Raw genomic sequence first — 18512 nt, forward strand, 5'->3', positions numbered from 1 at the left:
CAGATATGGGGTTATATTCCTAAAAATAAATGTTAGTTCTGCCTTTCCCTTGTCCACTTCTCATACTTACTCTTCCTGTCTCTGATGTTGTCATCCGCTTTTTATTAATGCCAACATCTTGACTGCTTGTTAACTATGCTTGTCAGTGTTTATACCCCACAAATATGATTTGAGAGTTTAAGAATTGCGATGACTTCTGTTTGGTATATTGAATGGCAGGTTTGTCTGCATGATAACATGGTGGTAATTGTGCTTTATAAAGATGTGTCTGTAGGGTTGTGCATAAATGGTTGAATGAAATATATTTTATTTACAAACACAAATTATTTAATGGGATTTGGGTAAATGGTCTTTCTTCTGGAACTATTATATTTTACAATGCACATTGTTGCACATTAATATATCCTGCATAATACTATTTGTTTAGCTTACTGAAGGAAACATGTTTCACTCAGAATATTGCGCATTGTTACACACTGTAAGAAAACATATACCTGCGTTTGGCATCACATTTAGCGATTGGTCCAATTCAGTTTGTAGGCTAACGTCATGAATATTTTTGCTGTGGTCGCCAAGGTGCTAACCAATCAATACCAGTGGAGGTTATTTTAAATCGGCGAAACAACTATCCAATCAGACCGGTCTCGTAGTGAGCTAGCGCGAGGCTGTGTACTCGGCTATTAAAGGGAACCGACGTTGAGATCGTGTGACTGACTGCGCTTAAACAAACAACACAGGTAAGCAGACTAAACGGTCTATTATAGCCATTGTTAGAATATATATATATATTCGCTGCCCGTAATACAGAGGCCTATATCGCAGTGTTATGAAATATAATTCTGAATATTCTATTAACAATGTTCGCATTTTCTATTAACAAACAAATTGAATTAGCCTATAGGGATCTATTGAAAAATAAGCGAATCTCTAGTTCTTTTGTGTAGATTATGTACCTTTTTTTTACAGGACTAATACAGAGGATAATTTGTTTTATTGAATATAATGATTTAAAAGTGTAGTACAATTGTTTCTATTTAAAACAGCGAGAAATGGGCTACCACATCTTTTAAATAATTTTAAAAATAAATCAAATTAAACTAAACCGTTTCGTTTCAGTCTAGATACATTTGAGTTCCGTCTATTTCGAACATATTGTCGTTTTTAGTATTGCTTTTTGCTGGTTGGAGTTTGCCGTTTGACTCGGTGCAGCAATCTCTATACCAGTCATGGCTGGCTTGTACAGCCTTTGTTACTGACAGCTCTGCTGTGCGCCGGGCGGTGCTTGGAGAACTTTGATAAACTGATGTAATGTCTGCTTTGGGAATGTTTGCATTGACCAATGTGGGATTTAAAACAAGGCTTATATGGTAATCAAACTATTGACATTGTAATGTAGATTTGTTTTGTTGTTGCGAATATTACTCCCGCGACATTTGTAATCCGAGGCTGTGTGCGAATGGCTTTGTTACTAAGCCTTTCCTAGCTACGGAACAGAGGCCATTTTAGTCAATGGACTCCTATAAGCAGATGTACCCTTCTTCATTCGGTACCAAATAGTCATAGAAGCACCTTAGAAATGTTTGTGATACATGGTTAATGCGTGTATTTGTCAAGCAGAAAAGGACAAAAGACAGAAATATGTTAAAATTAAAGGACACTTTCTGTCATGAGAAAGCGATTCACAAAATGGATGATGAATTATCCTTGATGAAGATTCTCATTGGCACGCATTAATAGTTGTACTGTAAGTTGCAACACCATCACACCCACAAAAATGTAATTCTTCAACTTAGCTGTTTTGGAGGTCAATCACATTTAATAATAAAAAAATTCAGCAATTTTTTTTTTTCTTCAAATGGATTTTTATTTACGTTTGGTTTTTGATATCACTTAAGAAAATGCAGAGAGCAGCAAATATAATATTATAGCTTAAAGTAAACCCTGACAAGCAATAGATATGGGCCTGTCCCAGATTTGGCCCTGGGAAACATGGCAGCCATTATAACAAAATTAACCTATTAACTTAAATACATACTTGAATTCAAGTGGTTGTCTTTCTGTCCAGTTAAGAGTATCATCTTTTCAAATGCAGTTGGAACTGAGTTGATAGTCCATAGTGTTGTATGCAAAACAGTTGATTGTACTAATGGTGCCTGTAAGTCACTCACCTTTATCCGGGGTTGTCATAGGTTGTACAGTTATGTCAGATTTTGATGGGTTCTCTTTTTCTGAATGTCACAGAAACACATCACTGAACAAATAACCTATGTTATGTAACATTAAGTAGATTAGGATGAAATTGATACATGTTGAGAAAACCGAATGGTTTAACGTCATAATAAAAAAACATTAATATACAAGTACATTACAAAGACATTATCTACATTTAAAATGGGAGTATAAAATAAAGAATGCAGACAGTAGAAATGTCCATTACGTTCAATTACACCTCAAATATACAGCTTTATTTACAACTTGCAACAGGGAAGCAGTCTCCACAGAAGTAGAGCCAATATCTCATTCATATCTCATTCATGTCTGTAAATGTATAGCAGAATGCATTTAGACTGTGAATCACAAGCTCCCAGAATGAAATGACTGCCATGCAATCATTTCTCTATGCAGTGGAAAGTATAGATCTTGACTAGGATCTTTCTCAGTCATTGTGCAAGGTATTAGACCAGTTCATGAAATAAACTGGGTCAGCTTGAACCTTGTTGCTGTATGCTGTGCCTATTTGGTATGGTATTCTGTTATTAGACTTTTTCATGAAGTTAACCTTTAATATCGTGTTTGTCTTGTAGGTAGACTATATTTTCTGTTGGTGCAAGAGAACCTCGGCCGTATTTCAGGATGGCCAAAGGTGATGCTCGTAAGCCAAAGGGCAAGATGTCTGCCTATGCTTACTTTGTTCAGACATGCAGAGAAGAACACAAAAAGAAGAATCCAGAGATCCCCGTTAACTTTTCAGAGTTCTCTAAGAAGTGTGCTGGAAGATGGAAGGTAAGAGGATGTAGGTTTTTAAGCAGAATCACACTAAAACATGTTTTAATATTGGATGAGAGATTTCTTTGTGAATGAACTGGAATGTCACTTTAAAAAAAAAAATATAATCCTTTGATTATAGGAGCAGCATGGACAGTTGAATAAGGCTTTCTGTGTGGATTGAATGACATGACAATTATTTTACCTAAAGGGCAATATAGTATGGCAATTCTATCCATGCCTACACCAGTTTAAGTTCAACATTGCATTTGGGCTTCTGTTTGTTTTCCAGACAATGTCGCCAAAGGAGAAGTCAAAGTTTGAGGATCAGGCCAACCAGGACAAAGCTCGCTATGAATCAGAAATGACTAGTTATGGTCCACCTGGGAAGAGAGGAAAGAAGGCAAAGAAGGATCCTAATGCTCCAAAAAGACCTCCGTATGTCCGTCTTAGTATTAGTATCTACATAGTTTAACTAATTAACAAAAATCAATCTTGTCATTTTTATGGGACTAGATTGAGTTGTTTGACTCAAAGTAATTTCACTGAAAGTGATATTGTTAGGCTGCTAATTGTAGACAGTTCTCCAAGGTGTATTTCATTTTCAGTCTACTCCACCATTAATTGCTTCACTTTTTTTCATACAGATCTGGATTCTTTGTTTTCTGTGCTGAGCAGCGCCCCAAGATCAAAGCTCAACACCCAAGCTTTGGCATTGGGGATGTGGCCAAAAAGTTGGGAGAGGCATGGAACAACTTGACAGACTCCAGTAAGCAGCCATATCTGGCCAAAGCCAACAAACTCAAGGAAAAGTACCGGAAGGTAATGTCATCGGACAAAGTCTTAATATTCCAAACATTGGATAACAGATGTTTAAAATTGAGTACTCCCCAAACGGTTTATTGTCTGTGTATTCACATTGAGTAGATTTGCTGTCTTTCAGGTTTTCTCCTATTCATTTTCCTCAAATACTTTAGTTGCCAGTCCACAGAAATTGTGAGCTCAGGGGAACTCAAATATAGACATTGCTTTTTAGCGATGGAAGTATACACTGACTGATCTGAATAGCTAGCTGTTGGTGTGTTTATTTTTTATTAGATGTATTTTTTTTGTTGCCCTGTTTAAGTAAATTTGCCTTTGCTTACTGTTTAGGATGTGGCAGATTACAAAAGAGGAACAGGAAAACCGGGTGGGGCAGGAGCCTCTAAACCAAAAAAGGCTGAAAATGATGACGAGGATGACGAGGATGAGGAAGATGATGAAGAGGATGATGACGACGATGAGGATGATGACTAATCCTCTATGATTTATCAAATTATGTTGTGATTGGTTAAGACACTGGCAGGTATTTGTGACCACACCTCCAGTACCAATTGGATCAGCAGATTTAATCTAGTCCAATAGTCCTGAAACCTTTTCTGGTTTTCATCTGGTACTTTGACGCCTTGCTGTCTGGTGTTGACCTGATCCTTTCACTGTTTTCTCAAGTTGAACAAACCAATTTAAAGTGATAGCATAGGGTTCATTCCCTTTAACCCTTAAGATGTGTACGGTGATATGTATGTTCTACTATATGGCTATTGAAATAGATTTATTTTAGATTTTATTTTTCTATTTTACTCTGACCCAGACATTTCATGGAATTGTAATTTTGCTTTTGAGAGAATTGAACTGGATTTGTCATCTTTCTAGACATGCATAGATTTGAGGCTAATGTCCAATCTGGCAACCAGGTATTGATGTCTATCTTGGCCTGGTCCATTATGTCATGTGTTTGAATCAGGATGGGTCCATCTCAATTTTATGGCTGAAAGGAATGATTGTGAAATGGGTTTTGTTTTCTTTTGTTTGTTTGGATAAGTGGAATCACATTTTAAATGTGGTGATTTCTCTCCTGCTTGAACTGTGGCAATACTACATCTGGACAAGCTGAGAGTTTTCCTTTGCACCTGCAACTTGTTTTGTATGTTTAGGATGCTTGTCATTTAAAATAAATAAAAAATAGATTTTTATGTTTTGTGTGGATACACATTGACTTCCTCTCTGATTTAAATGACTACATCCGTTACATTTATTGGGGTCTTTCTGTATAGGTAAAGTGTACTATACTTGCAGTCTTGTTTTCTTTTCACCATGCATATGTGGATCAGTTACTTTTTGAATTATTTACACGATAGCAGGAAAATGGCACCAATCAGAATTTGAAGAATGTTGTCATCCATAAAGTGCATTCATATGGGACCCAAAAGTGTTTATCTGGTTAGCAACTAACTTCAATTGATTGATACCTTAGTCTTCAAGATCAATCTTCTTGGTTACACAACTGTAAAACCAAGGGGCTCCACCCCTTGAGTCTTGACACTATAACTGTCAAGCCACCTTTTACCAAATAGCAGTGAATCAAATGCATCAGTAGTTCTACCAAAATGTTCCTCTTGTGGATTATTTTATAATCCCCAAAACGTGTGCTTGAAACGTTGAAGACCATCATATTCTTCAACGACGGTAAACAAGCATTTCTGACTCAGACCCACTGTCTGTGGGTGAAGAATATACATTAAACCCTATGACTGAGACCGTCATCAACCTCATTGCTGGGGCAGCAGGCAAGTACATTTCATTCCTGTCATTAAAATACCTAGAGTAAAGACTGAACCTGTTAACTGTTTTGTAATTGGTAAACCGCTATTGCAGAAGTGTCAAACATTTTGCCCTGCATTCAATCTTCAATGAGGTCGGAATAATTATACCATTGTACATTTTCTTACTAAAATTAATTTTCTGTCCTACCGGACTGCTTTCATTTCGGTTATAATCCAGCTGGAAACTATCATTTCTACAAAGTTTTGATTTCATTATTCATTTGAAGTACAATCCCGTTTCCAAAAAAGGGGGACGCTGTGTAAAATGTAAAAAACAATGCAATAATGTGCAAATCATTTAAACCCTATATTGATTAGAGAATATTACAAAGACAACATATCAAATGTTGAAACTGAAATGTTGTTTCTTGTAAAAGATATGCCCAGTTTGAGGCAAACAACACATAGAAAAAGAAAGGGCTGGGACAGGGGCAACAAAATAATGCAAATATTGTCTAATGCTTAAAAAAATCTAATTAGGTAAATTGGCAACAGGTCAGTAACATGATTGGGTATAAAAAGGACACAATTCTGTAGTGGACATCATTGTCTGTGAACACAGTATGTTGCTGCATTCTCTGGGCCCAAGCTCATTTAAGATGGACTGAGGCAAAGTGGAAAACTGTCGGGTGGTCTGATGAATCACATGGCATGGGTGACTTGCATATCTCTGAAGGCACCATTAATGCTGAACAATATATGCAGGTTTCAGAGCAAAATATGCTGCCATCCTGATTTTCTTTTCAGGGAAGGTCAATGCCAAACCACATTCTGCATGTATCACAACAGCATGGCTCTGTAGTAAAAGAGTTTATGCTAAACTAGCCTGCCTGAAGTCCAGACCTGTCACCCACTGAGAAAATCTGGCGCATTATGAAATGAAAAATATGACAAAGGAGACTCCGAACTGTTGAGCAGCAGAAATCCTATATCAAGATAGAACAGGAAAACATTTCACTTTCGAAACTACAGCAATTGGTCTCAGTTCTCAAACACTTACAGAGTGTTGTTAAAAGAAGAGGTGATGCAACACAGTGGTAAACATGCCCCTGTCCCAACTCTTTTGAAACATGTTGCTGGAATCAAATTAATAATTTTTCCAAAACAAATACAATTTCTCAGTTTCAACATTTGATATGTTGTCTTTGTAATATTTTCAATTATATATACGAATAAATGATTTGCACACAATTGCATTATTGCATGTTTTTATTTACTTTTTACGCAGAGTCCCAACTTTATGGGAAATGGGGTTGTATATAAAATATTTATACATTATTTTATTCACCACCTACAGTGGGGAGAACAAGTATTTGATACACTGCTGATTTTGCAGGTTTTCCCACAAAGCACATAGAAGTCTGTAATATGTATCATAGGTACTCTTCAACTGTGAGTAACGGAATCTAAAACAAAACAAAAATTCTGAAAATCACATTGTATGATTTTTAAGTAATTTGCATTTTATTGCATGACATAAGTATTTGATACATCAGAAAAGCAGAACTTAATATTTGGTACAGAAACCTTTGTTCGCAGTTACAGAGATCATATGTTTCCTGTAGTTCTTGACCAGGTTTGCACACACAGCAGCAGGGATTTTGGCCCACTCCTCCATACAGACCTTCTCCAGATCCTTCAGGTTTGGGGGCTGTCGCTGGGCAATACAGACTTTCAGCTCCCTCCAAAGATTTTCTATTGGGTTCAGGTCTGGAGACTGGCTAGGCCACTCCAGGACCTTGATATGCTTCTTATGGAGCCACTCCTTAGTTGCCCTGGCTGTGTTTTTTTCGGGTCGTTGTCATGCTGGAAGACCCAGACACGACCCATCTTCAATGCTCTTATTGAGGGAAGGAGGTTGTTGGCCAAGATCTTGCGATACATGGCCCCATCCATCCTCCCCTCAATACGGTGCAGTCGTCCTGTCCCCTTTGCAGAAAAGCATCCCCAAAGAATGATGTTTCCACCTCCATGGTTCACGGTTGGGATGGTGTTCTTGGGGTTGTCCTCATCCTTCTTCTTCCTCCAAACACGGCGAGTGGAGTTTAGACCAAAAAGCTTTATTTGTGTCTTATCAGACCATTCCTCCCATTCCTCCTCTGGATCATCCATATGGTCATTGGCAAATTTCAGACGGGCCTGGACATGCGCTGGCTTGAGCAAGGGGACCTTGCGTGCGCTGCAGGATTTTAATCCATGACGGCGTAGTGTGTTACTAATGGTTTTCTTTGAGACTGTGGTCCCAACTCTCTTCAGGTCATTGACCAGGTCCTGCCTTGTAGTTCTGGGCTGATCCCTCACCTTCCTCATGATCATTGATGCCCCACGAGGTGAGATCTTGCATGGAGCCCCAGACCGAGGGAGATTGACCGTCATCCTGAACTTCTTCCATTTTCTAATAATTGCGCCAACAGTTGTTGCCTTCTCACCAAGCTGCTTGCCTATTGTCCGGTAGCCAATCCCAGCCTTGTGCAGGTCTACAATTTTATCCCTGATGTCCTTACACAGCTCTCTGGTCTGGCCATTGTGGAGAGGTTGGAGTCTGTTTGATTGAGTGTATGAACAGGTGTCTTTTATACAAGGTAACAAGTTCAAATTTGGACCCCGAATCTTGTGAATGATTCAACTAGACAGGATGGTTGTTTTCAGAAAATGTTAGCTATGAAAATGAAGAGTGGAGAAAAAGATAACGGTTTCTGGAAGGTCCTTCCTGATGACCCAAGGGATATATCCCCTAACACAGGGGGTGTTGCATGCGTGCTCAGCGGCCAGCCCTTTGACACGGTCAAGGTAAAGATGCAGACGTTCCCCAGCTTGTATCGTGGCTTCCTGGACTGTTCCCTGAAGACGTACCATCACGACGGACTACGAGGGTTCTACCACGGCACAGTGCCTGCTCTTCTGGCCAATGCAGCTGAGAACGCTGTGCTCTTCGCCTGCTATGGAACCTGCCAACAAGTCACCAGTAGAGTTTTTGGCCTGGAGAACGTGTCTGACCTCAGGTTAGCAGTAGGGGATCCTTTGGCTTTCTTAATTTCTTAGCGTCTTTCTCCTGTAACCCCTCTCCTTGTAATTTTGTGCCTGTCATAGTGACCTGCAGAATGCCTTGGCTGGAACCCTGGCATCTGTCTTCTCCTCGCTGGTATTGTGTCCTACAGAGCTGGTGAAGTGTCGAATGCAGGCCGTTCGTGAGATGAGGACAGTAGGGAAAGTCTGTCCGTTGTCACACAGGTAATCATTGAAACTATTCTCCAGCAGCTTCATCCTCAAACCCAGTTAAAAACTATTTGCTTTATGAATGCAATTCAACCATATTACTTTGGTTTATTCTTGACAGTGTATTAAAAACAGTTGAATGCACACATAAAATTAGTAATGTTAAAATATTGTGTGTGTGCGTGTGTGTGTGTATCCTCAGTTCAACCTGGTCAGTGGTGAGGAACATATTAAAGACAGATGGTCCTCAAGGCCTCTTCCAAGGCATGACTAGCACCTGGCTCAGAGAGGTGCCTGGATACTTCTTCTTTTTTGGGGGTTATGAGATCTCCAGAACTCTCTTTACAAAGCCAGGACAGTCCAAGGATGAGTTGGGTAAGTCCAGCCTGTGTTGGTCCACCAAAGGGATTCAACGTCTCATCAAGCTATTCAGCTAACTGAGATTTAGAGAAGATGAGTGTGGTACAGCTTAAAATAAATTATCTTATGCAGCAAGTGTTGTCTGTTTCTGTCTTTGATAGATGCTATCCCACTGTTAATTAGTGGGGGAGTTGGGGGGTCTGCCTTCTGGTTGGCAGTTTACCCCATTGATTCAGTCAAATCCAGAATCCAGGTTCTATCCATGACAGGCAAGCAGTCTGGATTCTTCAGAACAATGCTCTGTATCATCAGGACAGAAGGTGAGTACCACTATATTGAGTACACCTGCTTGTTAACACAAAAGCCAAACACACAATCGTGTGGCTGCAAGTCAATATATAAAGCATTCAGACATTGTCTGGAGATTAAATCTTTTCAAACATCTGGCCAAATATTAGAATGGGGAATTTCTCAGTTTTCCCAAGGAGAAACACCCTTAATTCTCTTATTTATAATGTAAAATAGGACAAAGGAAAACAAGCAGTCTGACTATTAAACTTGTACATTAAGTATAAAATTGTACATAAAGTATAATATGTACAATTTCCAAGAAATGCGATTGAATAAAATAAAGTGCTTAAAATATAACACTTAAAAATAAGAACATTGCTCCATGAAGCCATATTGTTCTCTACAATGTTAATGATCATAGTTATTAAGGAGGCAGCACTAGTGAAGAACATTCTGGTGTTAATACACTGCTCAAAAAAATCAAGGGAACACGAAATCATAACAGTATAACACCCTGTCAAATAACCTTCAGGAATATCAATCTGTCCAATTAGGAAGAATAAGCGATTGTGTACCTGCAGCCCATTCAGTGTGCACAAGTAGTCCAGCTACTCCAAGATGGCACATCCATACGTGCCGTCGCAAGGTTTGCTGTGTCTACCAGTACACTCTCAAGAGCATGGAGGAGATACCAGGAGACGGGCTGTCACATGAGGAGAGCTGGACAGGGCCGTAGAAGGGCATCATCCCAGCGGCAGGACAGGTATCTGCTCCTTTGTGCAAGGAGGAACAGGAGGAGCACTGCCAGAGCCCTACAAAATTACCTACTGCGGGCTATTGGTGTGCATGCCCGGCATTCGCCAGAGAACACCAGAATTGGCACGTCCGCCTTCTGCACCCCGTTCTCTTCACAGATGAGAGCAGGTTCACACTGAGCACATGTGACAGACGTGAAAGAGTCTGGAGACGCTGTGGTGAACGTTATGCTGCCTGCAACATCATCCAGCATGACCGGTTTGTCTGTGGGTCAGTGATGGTCTGGGAGGCATATCCTTGGAGGGTCGCACAGACCCCCACATGCTAGCCAACGATACCCTAACTGCTGTTAGGTGCCAGAAAGAAATCTTCAGAACTTACGCTGGTGCAGTGGGTCCTGGGTTCCTCCAGGTGCAGGACAATGCCCGGTCTCATGTGGCCAGAGTGTGTAGGTAGTTCCTGGATGATGAAAGCATTGATGCCGTTGACTGGCCCTCACGTTCCCCAGACCTGAATCCAATTGAGAACATCTGGGATGTTATGTATCGGTGCATCTAACGCTGCCAAGTAGCACCACAGACTGTCCAGGAGCTCACTGATGTACTGATCCTGGTCTGGGAGGAGATCCCCCAGAACACCATCTACTGTCTCTTCAGGAGCATGCCCAGACGCTGTCATGCATACAGGCACAGGGGGGACCATACACACAACTGAATTACAATAGGAGTTGCAGTGATGAAACAGTATGTGATTTAAACTTTTTACTTAGAATTTCAGTGTGAATTTGAATCCAGCCCTCAATCTGTTGGTGATTTGGTTTCCATTGACTGTTGTTATGTCATTTAGTTTTCATTGAATTACACCATGTTATGTACAGTAAAGATTTAGATCTTTAATATATTTAGTTCATCGAGACCCGATGTGTGATTTAAATGTTCGCTTAATTTTTTGGAGCAGTGTAAAATCACCAGTTAAAATAAATGGAATAATCTTAAAAACTTGTAAATCATTCTCATGCTCTTTAGTGTTCATGCAAAAAAACAAATGAAATAATTTATCTAAAAATTAATGGAGCATTAACAACTTCTCTTTTCTACTGCTCTTCTTTGAGTTTCTCTATTTTTCCATAAGCTTTTCTATGTGATGGTTGCAAATATTTTTATTATACTTTCAACCTTCCCCTTGGATTTCCTCTGATGATATAATAGCCAACAGTATGTGGATATCTACTCGTCAAACATCTCCAAACCATTTCTAACTCAACCTTGTTTTGTATACCGGGGCATTGCCTTGCCGAAAAAGGAAATGGCTTTCCTCAAATTGTTGCCTCAATATTTGACAGCACAGAATCATCTAGAATGTCATTGTATGCTAAGAGTACCCTTCACTGGAACTAAGGAGCTTAGACCATTATTCCTCCTCAACAAATCTTTACCGTTAGCACTATGCGTTTGGGCAGTTACCACTTTCATGCCATCCTCCAAAACCAAATTTGTCAGATTGCCACACACAGTTGTGAAGCTTGATTTATCACTCCAGAGAATGTGTTTTCCTTGCTCCAGTATCCAATGGTGACAAGCTTTTTACCATTCTACCTCATTCTTGCCATTGCACATGATGATTTTAGTTTTGTGGGCTTGGCCAAGGAAACCCATTCCATGAAGCTTGCAACAAACAGTTTTTGTCCTGATGCTGCTTTCAGAGGCGGTTTAGAACTAGATTCTGTGAGCAGGTCTGGCCTGCCAGTTCATGGCTATGCTGTTGCTGCTGCTAGACATTTCAACTTCACAATAACAGCACTTACAGATGACCGGGACAGCTCTTAAAAGGGCTGAAAATGGAGAAACCGATTTGTTGAAAAGGCAACACCTTTGAATGTCCCCTGAGCTCTTCAGAATAGGCCATTCTACTGGCAATGTTTGTCTATGGAGATTGCATGATTGTGTGCTTGATTTTATTCATCTGTTGTAGTGGTGTCCACCTACTTTTGGCCATGTAGGGTATCTGTGAAGAGGGGAAAGGAGAAAAATAAACAAGCTAAAAAGTAGGACTAATTCAATTAGGAAAATAATTTAGATTCACAACAAATAACAACTTTAAAGTATGTTATACTATCAAGCTTCTGTATTTCATTTACTCGTTTTACTATATTTTGTGTTTGTATTACAATATATTACACTCAGCACCTCTCTGCTTAGGATCAGCTTTTAGTCGCTCCATGTACAGTGGGGAGAACAAGTATTTGATACACTGCCGATTTTGCAGGTTTTCCTACTTACAAAGCATGTAGAGGTCTGTCATTTTTATCATAGATACACTTCAACAAAATCCAGAAAATCACATTGTATGATTTTTAAATAATTAATTTGCATTTTATTGCATGACATAAGTGTTTGATCACCCACCAACCAGTAAGAATTCCGGCTCTCACAGACCTGTTAGTTTTTCTTTAAGAAGCCCTCCTGATCTCCACTCATTACCTGTATAAACTGCACCTGTTTGAACTTGTTACCTGTATAAAAGACACCTGTCCACACACAAAGGTGTGAAAGATTGTGCAACTAAACATTGCATACCACTTGGTTATCAGACACAGGACTAGTTAAGAAATATATTTCTAGTGAGGAACACACTAATAAAAATTGTATCATGATAGATATTGGGCATAAAAAGAAACTGAATTAAGCTTGACACAATGTATTAGAGTACTAACTATCTCTGTACAAAAGGACACTAGGTAGGAAATGTAATGCCCCATTACTGATGGGTCCCAAACACCCTGTCCATACCACCTGCTAGGAACTGTGTATGTGACTGCCATAGGACTCCCTGAATAGACCCTTGGGTCATAGGTTGGAATATACCATACAAGGGTATTTTGTAGGATGAACTATTTCTTATAATAGTCGGTGTAATGGTTGGCTATGAACACTGACCACCTCGTACAGTGGGGAGAACAAGTATTTGATACACTGCCGATTTTGCAGGTTTTCCTACTAACAAAGCATGTAGAGGTCTGTCATTTTTATCATCAGTACACTTCAACTGTGAGAGACGGAATCTAAAACAAAATCCAGAAAATCACATTGTATGATTTTAAAGTATTTGATCACCTTTTTTAAGTATTTGATCACCTACCAACCAGTAAGAATTCTGGCTCTCACAGACCTGTTAGTTTTTCTTTAAGAAGCCCTCCTGTTCTCCACTCATTACCTGTATTAACTGCACCTGTTTGAATTCGTTCCCTGTATAAAAGACACCAGTCCACACACTCAATGAAACAGACTCCAACCTCTCCACAATGGCCAAGGCCGGAGAGTTGTGCAAGGACATCAGGGATAAAATTGTAGACCTGCACAAGGCTGGGATGGGCTACAGGACAATAGGCAAGCAGCTTGGTGAGAAGGCAACAACTGTTGGCGTAATAATTAGAAAATGGAAGAAGTTCAAGATGACGGTCAATCTCCCTCGGTCTGGGGCTCCATGCAAGATCTCACCTTGTGGGGCATCAATGATCATGAGGAAGGTGAGTGATCAGCCAAGAACTACACGGCAGGACCTGATCAATGACCTGAAGAGAGCTGGGACCAAATTCTCAAAGAAAACCATTAGTAACACACTACGCCGTCATGGATTAAAATCCTGCAGCGCACGCAAAGTCCCCCTGCTCAAGCCAGCGCATGTCCAGTTCCGTCTGAAGTTTGCCAGAGGAGGAATTGGAGAAGGTCATGTTGTCTGATGAGACAAAAATAGAGCTTTTTGGTCTAAACTCCACTCGCCGTGTTTGGAGGAAGAAGAAGAATGAGTACAACCCCAAGAACACCATCCCAACCGTGAAGCATGGAGGTGGAAACATCATTCTTTGGGGATGCTTTTCTGCAAAGGGGACAGGACGACTGCACCGTATTGAGGGGAGGATGGATGGGGCCATGTATCTCGAGATCTTGGCCAACAACCTCCTTCCCTCAGTAAGAGCATTGAAGGGTCGTGGCTGGGTCTTCCAGCAAGACAACGACCCGAAACACATAGTCAGGGCAACTAAGGAGGGGCTCCGTTAGAAGCATCTCAAGGTCCTGGAGTGGCCTAGCCAGTCTCCAGACCTGAAACCTGAAGGATCTGGAGAAGGTCTGTATGGAGGAGTGGGCCAAAATCCCTGCTGCAGTGAGTGCAAACCTGGCCAAGAACTACAGGAAACGTATGATCTCTGTAATTGCGAACAAAGGTTTCTGTACCAAATATTAAGTTCTGCTTTTCTGATGTATCAAATACTTATGTCATGCAATAAAATGCTAATTAATTACTTAAAAATCATACATTGTGATTTTCTGGATTTTTGTCACATTCTGTCACTCACAGTTGAAGAGTACCTATGATAAAAATTACAGACCTCTACATGCTTTGTAAGTAGGAAAACCTGCAAAATCGGCAGTGTGTCAAATACTTGTTCTCCCCACTGTATCTCTGTGTTCTGTCTGCACTTGACATATCTTCTGTCTCCAACGGACAAAAAGAAAACTATCTGATATGATTCCCTGGACCGTAATTTTTGTGTATGTGTGCCTGCTTTTTTTCCATTAAATAATAATAAAAATATAAAATTTAAATTCTCAAAGCCATAATTATTATTTAGGGAATGGGCATGTCAGAAAATGAAACCTTTTCCCATGGTTTGACAGCAGTGTCCTTTGGTGTTACATGAAAGGTCATTTTTAAACAAAGCATTTGATTTATTTTCCATTTCCATGTAAAACGTGTCACCGAAAAATAGGTGCTAATGTGTGAGGGTCTAAATATTTTCAATATTATGAAAACAATTATATACTTTTATAAGTATAATCAAAAGGTCACCTCCTGGTCATGCCTGTTTGAGTAAGGACCCTCCAACCTAAATGGTTTATTTTATAATAGGCTGTTTTTTATTTCAAAACGTAGGCCAAATACAATATATTTCCTTTTAATCATGTAATTGTTTCCAATAGCTATAATGTATCATAAAATAATAAAAACATTGCTTGGTGGTCATGCTATGACTACGTGAAATGTATTCACTATGTTAGATATTATATAGATATTGTAAAAAATTATAATAAAAAGTGATGGCAAATAATTTTCTTACACAAGTGTTCCCCAGAGGAATAAGGACATGCTTTGCCGATCTCTGTTAGAAAAAATATGGTTGTTGGTGCCCAACATGGTGGTTCCAATGTCTCAGAAACAGCTGACCCCCTGGGACTTTCACACAATACAGTCTATAGAGTTTACAGAGAAAGTTGTCAAAAACAACATCTAGCGAATGGCAGTCACGTGAGTGAAAACACCTTGTTAATGAGAGGGGTTAAAGGAGCATGGCCAGACTTGCTCAAGCTGACAAAGGCAACAAATACTCAAATTAACACTATTTGCAACAGTGGTGTGCAGAAAGAAATCTCTGAACGCACAGTGCATCAAACCTTGATGTGGACATGCTACAGCAGCAGAAGAAAACGCCAGGTTCCACTCCTGTCAGCTGAGAGCAGGAGGCTACAGTATAGTGCATACATGATCACTGATATGCAGATGGTACATTCAGAATTTGGCACAAGCTACATAAGTTCATGGATCCATCCTGCCTTGTGTTAACAGTATAAAATATTAGTGGAGGTGAATATTTTCTTGATACACGTTGGGGCTCTTAATACCAATTGAGCATAATTTGAATGCCACAGCGTAGCTAGGCATTGTTTCTGACCATATGAATCCTTTTAAGGCCACAGTTTACCTGTTTTTAAATGGATCCTTTCAGCAAGATAATGCTTCATGTCACAGAGCACACATCTGAAGCTGGTTCCATGCACATAACAATGACTTGTCTATTCCAATGACCTGCACAGTCCCCAGATTGGAGTACTTTAGAACCTTTGGGATGAGATGAAATGGGAGGTGCATAGCAAAAGAAATCGACAGACTGACAATCTTCAGGGATGGCATGAGTCAGCATGGACCAAAACCCCTAAGGAATATTGCCAACACATTGCTGATCCTATACGGCAAATAATTCAGGCTGTTCTGGAGGCAAAACAGGGTGCCGTCTGACACTAGATAAGTGTAACTAATAAAATGGCTACTGAGTGTACCCTACCACATTCTTTAAGAGAAACTTGACCCTACATGTACTTTGTTTAGCACATCATTTAAACGCTTAAACATGTCAGTCTATTATGATTGAGTTAACGGTGCCCACCATTTGCTTATGCAGATGAGCTTTCAGCAGCTTTCTATTCCAGATAACAAATTAATTAACTCACTAGCTACAGAAGATAAGGTTTCCATGTCCCTACATTTTAATGTGATACGCTTGAGCAGTATGCACTGTTTGTGTTATTGTAGTCATAGAATTATCAGTGTCACATCTTTGCAGTTTGTTGTTCTCAAATTTCACAAATGAGGCCTTAATGTCAGGACACATGGTGCAATTTATGATTGTTTCAGGTGTTCCTGCTCTGTACGCTGGTCTAATCCCTACTGTTCTTCGTGCCTTCCCCTCCAACGGAGCTCTATTCCTGTCTTATGAGTGGATCAGAAGAACTCTCCTCAACCACACATCTACAGGCTGAGGTCATAGGAAGCCTGAGGTTTGCAAATTAAATTGGACTGGCTGTTTAAAAACAATATTTTTAATTTGTGTTGAATCATGTTTTTTTGCTAGGTCAATCAGTCCAATGTCCAGCCAGTGACCTCGATGAGTCAGTGTATAATCAATGGAATCTACACACTCCAGCAACAAACATTCCACCCACTAATCTAAGACACACATCACACTATTTCTGACAAGATGTGTTGTCAGTAGTCAACTAGTAAAACATGAGCAGCTTAAAATATCTATGTATTTACTGTATATATTTGTAAATGTAATAATATGTGTATATATTACATAACAAAATAACTCTTTAATCATGCCAGAGTTATGTTTTTAATGGAAATCAACATGTTGTTTTGAGGATTGCAATGTTATCCAAACTTGATGTAAATTAATGTTAGGTAATGTATTGTATTGAATTTTTTATCTCTGTTTTTCAGTTGAATGTTCAAACTCTACAGCCTGTTCAAAGCTCTTTCTCAGCATACACAGCAGTTGTCAGATGTTTTTAGCTGACAGTGAAAGCCCAGGACATAATATTATTCAGTTTATTCTAAGTTCATACATTGTCCACCAAGTTTGAAATTTGGAAGAGATTCAAAACTAGATTTCTGGATAGATAGATTAATCAGTAAAAACAAGAATAATCATGAAACACGTTTATTTTATAATGTAAGCATTTGTAGTTTTCTTGAGTGTTAGAATCTCCATACATTTTTGAGATGTCGAGTAAAATATGTCCAGCAGAGGGAGTCCTTTCTGTCTTTGCCTTTCTGTCTGTTTGTCTCTGACTGTTTGTGTCTGACTGTTTGTCTGTCTCTCGTGTGTGCGTGTGTATACACGCTGTACTATCCTGCTTTAGGTGTGTATACAGGCTGTACTATCCTGCTTTAGGACCAACAATCCCCACAGGTATAGTAAAAACCTGAGGGAACTTTCTGGTCACTATGAGGAAAAAGGCCATTTTGTTAAGGTGTATAGGATTTATGGTTAAGGTTAGAATTTATCTCAGGGAAAACAGGAAGATTGAATGGTAATAAAGTTTATTGTCATCACAAAGAATATTCCATGGATGCATAGAGGTGCCTTGGACTTTGTCTAACCAGTCTCCCTGACAGGTGTGAAAAGTGTATCTACAGCAAAGCACTATTTTAGACCACAACAGCAAATTAATATGTTTAGGTAAAAGACTGAGGTTCCCTCAATGTAAATGTGGCTCAACAAGTTTTGTTATTGTGGTGTGTAACTTTGTATTTTGTTGTCTTTATTCTATTTCTCTCCCTTGGTAGTCTTTTTAGAAAGAAAATTGCACGATTTTCCATAACTCTTCTTGAGACTTCAGCTTTTTTATCCCCTGTCCAAACTCTACCCATAGCTGGGTAGAGTTAATCGAAAAGTTAACTTCGATAACCATTAATCAGTTAAATTGTTACAAATATAATGGAAGTTAGCAATAAACGTTAACGTTAATTTTTATAACAAAAACATATTTCGCTCTAAAAACATCTAACTGTGAAAAAAAAAAGAAGCTTTTTTGAGGGCTTAATTTGAGGGCTTAATTATTATTAGTTATTATAATTTTTTTTTACTGTACGTGCTAGAAGCTCACATTTTCATTGGAATCCTGACTTCCTGACAAAGTCAAA

General features: G+C 39.3%; 2 protein-coding genes across 3 annotated transcripts; both read left to right on the top strand.

The window, feature by feature from the left end:
- The first annotated feature begins 708 nt into the window (after window positions 1-708).
- On the top strand, window positions 709-4997 carry hmgb3b (high mobility group box 3b). 2 transcript variants are annotated; one of them, NM_001310966.1, is given in 5 exon segments: window positions 709-737; window positions 2805-3003; window positions 3278-3423; window positions 3633-3807; window positions 4138-4995. In NM_001310966.1, coding segments are annotated over 4 exon segments (615 nt in total). In that variant the 5' UTR covers window positions 709-737; window positions 2805-2853; the 3' UTR covers window positions 4282-4995.
- Window positions 4998-8374: 3377 nt separating this feature from the next.
- Window positions 8375-17953, top strand: LOC105024670 (mitochondrial ornithine transporter 1-like). The gene is made up of 6 exons (XM_020048123.3): window positions 8375-8629; window positions 8718-8858; window positions 9046-9218; window positions 9365-9523; window positions 16719-16861; window positions 17307-17953. Exons 1-5 carry the CDS (start codon window positions 8424-8426, stop codon window positions 16841-16843), a joined length of 804 nt encoding a protein of 267 aa, XP_019903682.3. The 5' UTR covers window positions 8375-8423; the 3' UTR covers window positions 16844-16861; window positions 17307-17953.
- Window positions 17954-18512: the final 559 nt, after the last annotated feature.

This window comes from Esox lucius, chromosome 7 (assembly GCF_011004845.1).
Source record: "Esox lucius isolate fEsoLuc1 chromosome 7, fEsoLuc1.pri, whole genome shotgun sequence".
In the NCBI taxonomy this organism is placed as follows: domain Eukaryota; kingdom Metazoa; phylum Chordata; class Actinopteri; order Esociformes; family Esocidae; genus Esox; species Esox lucius.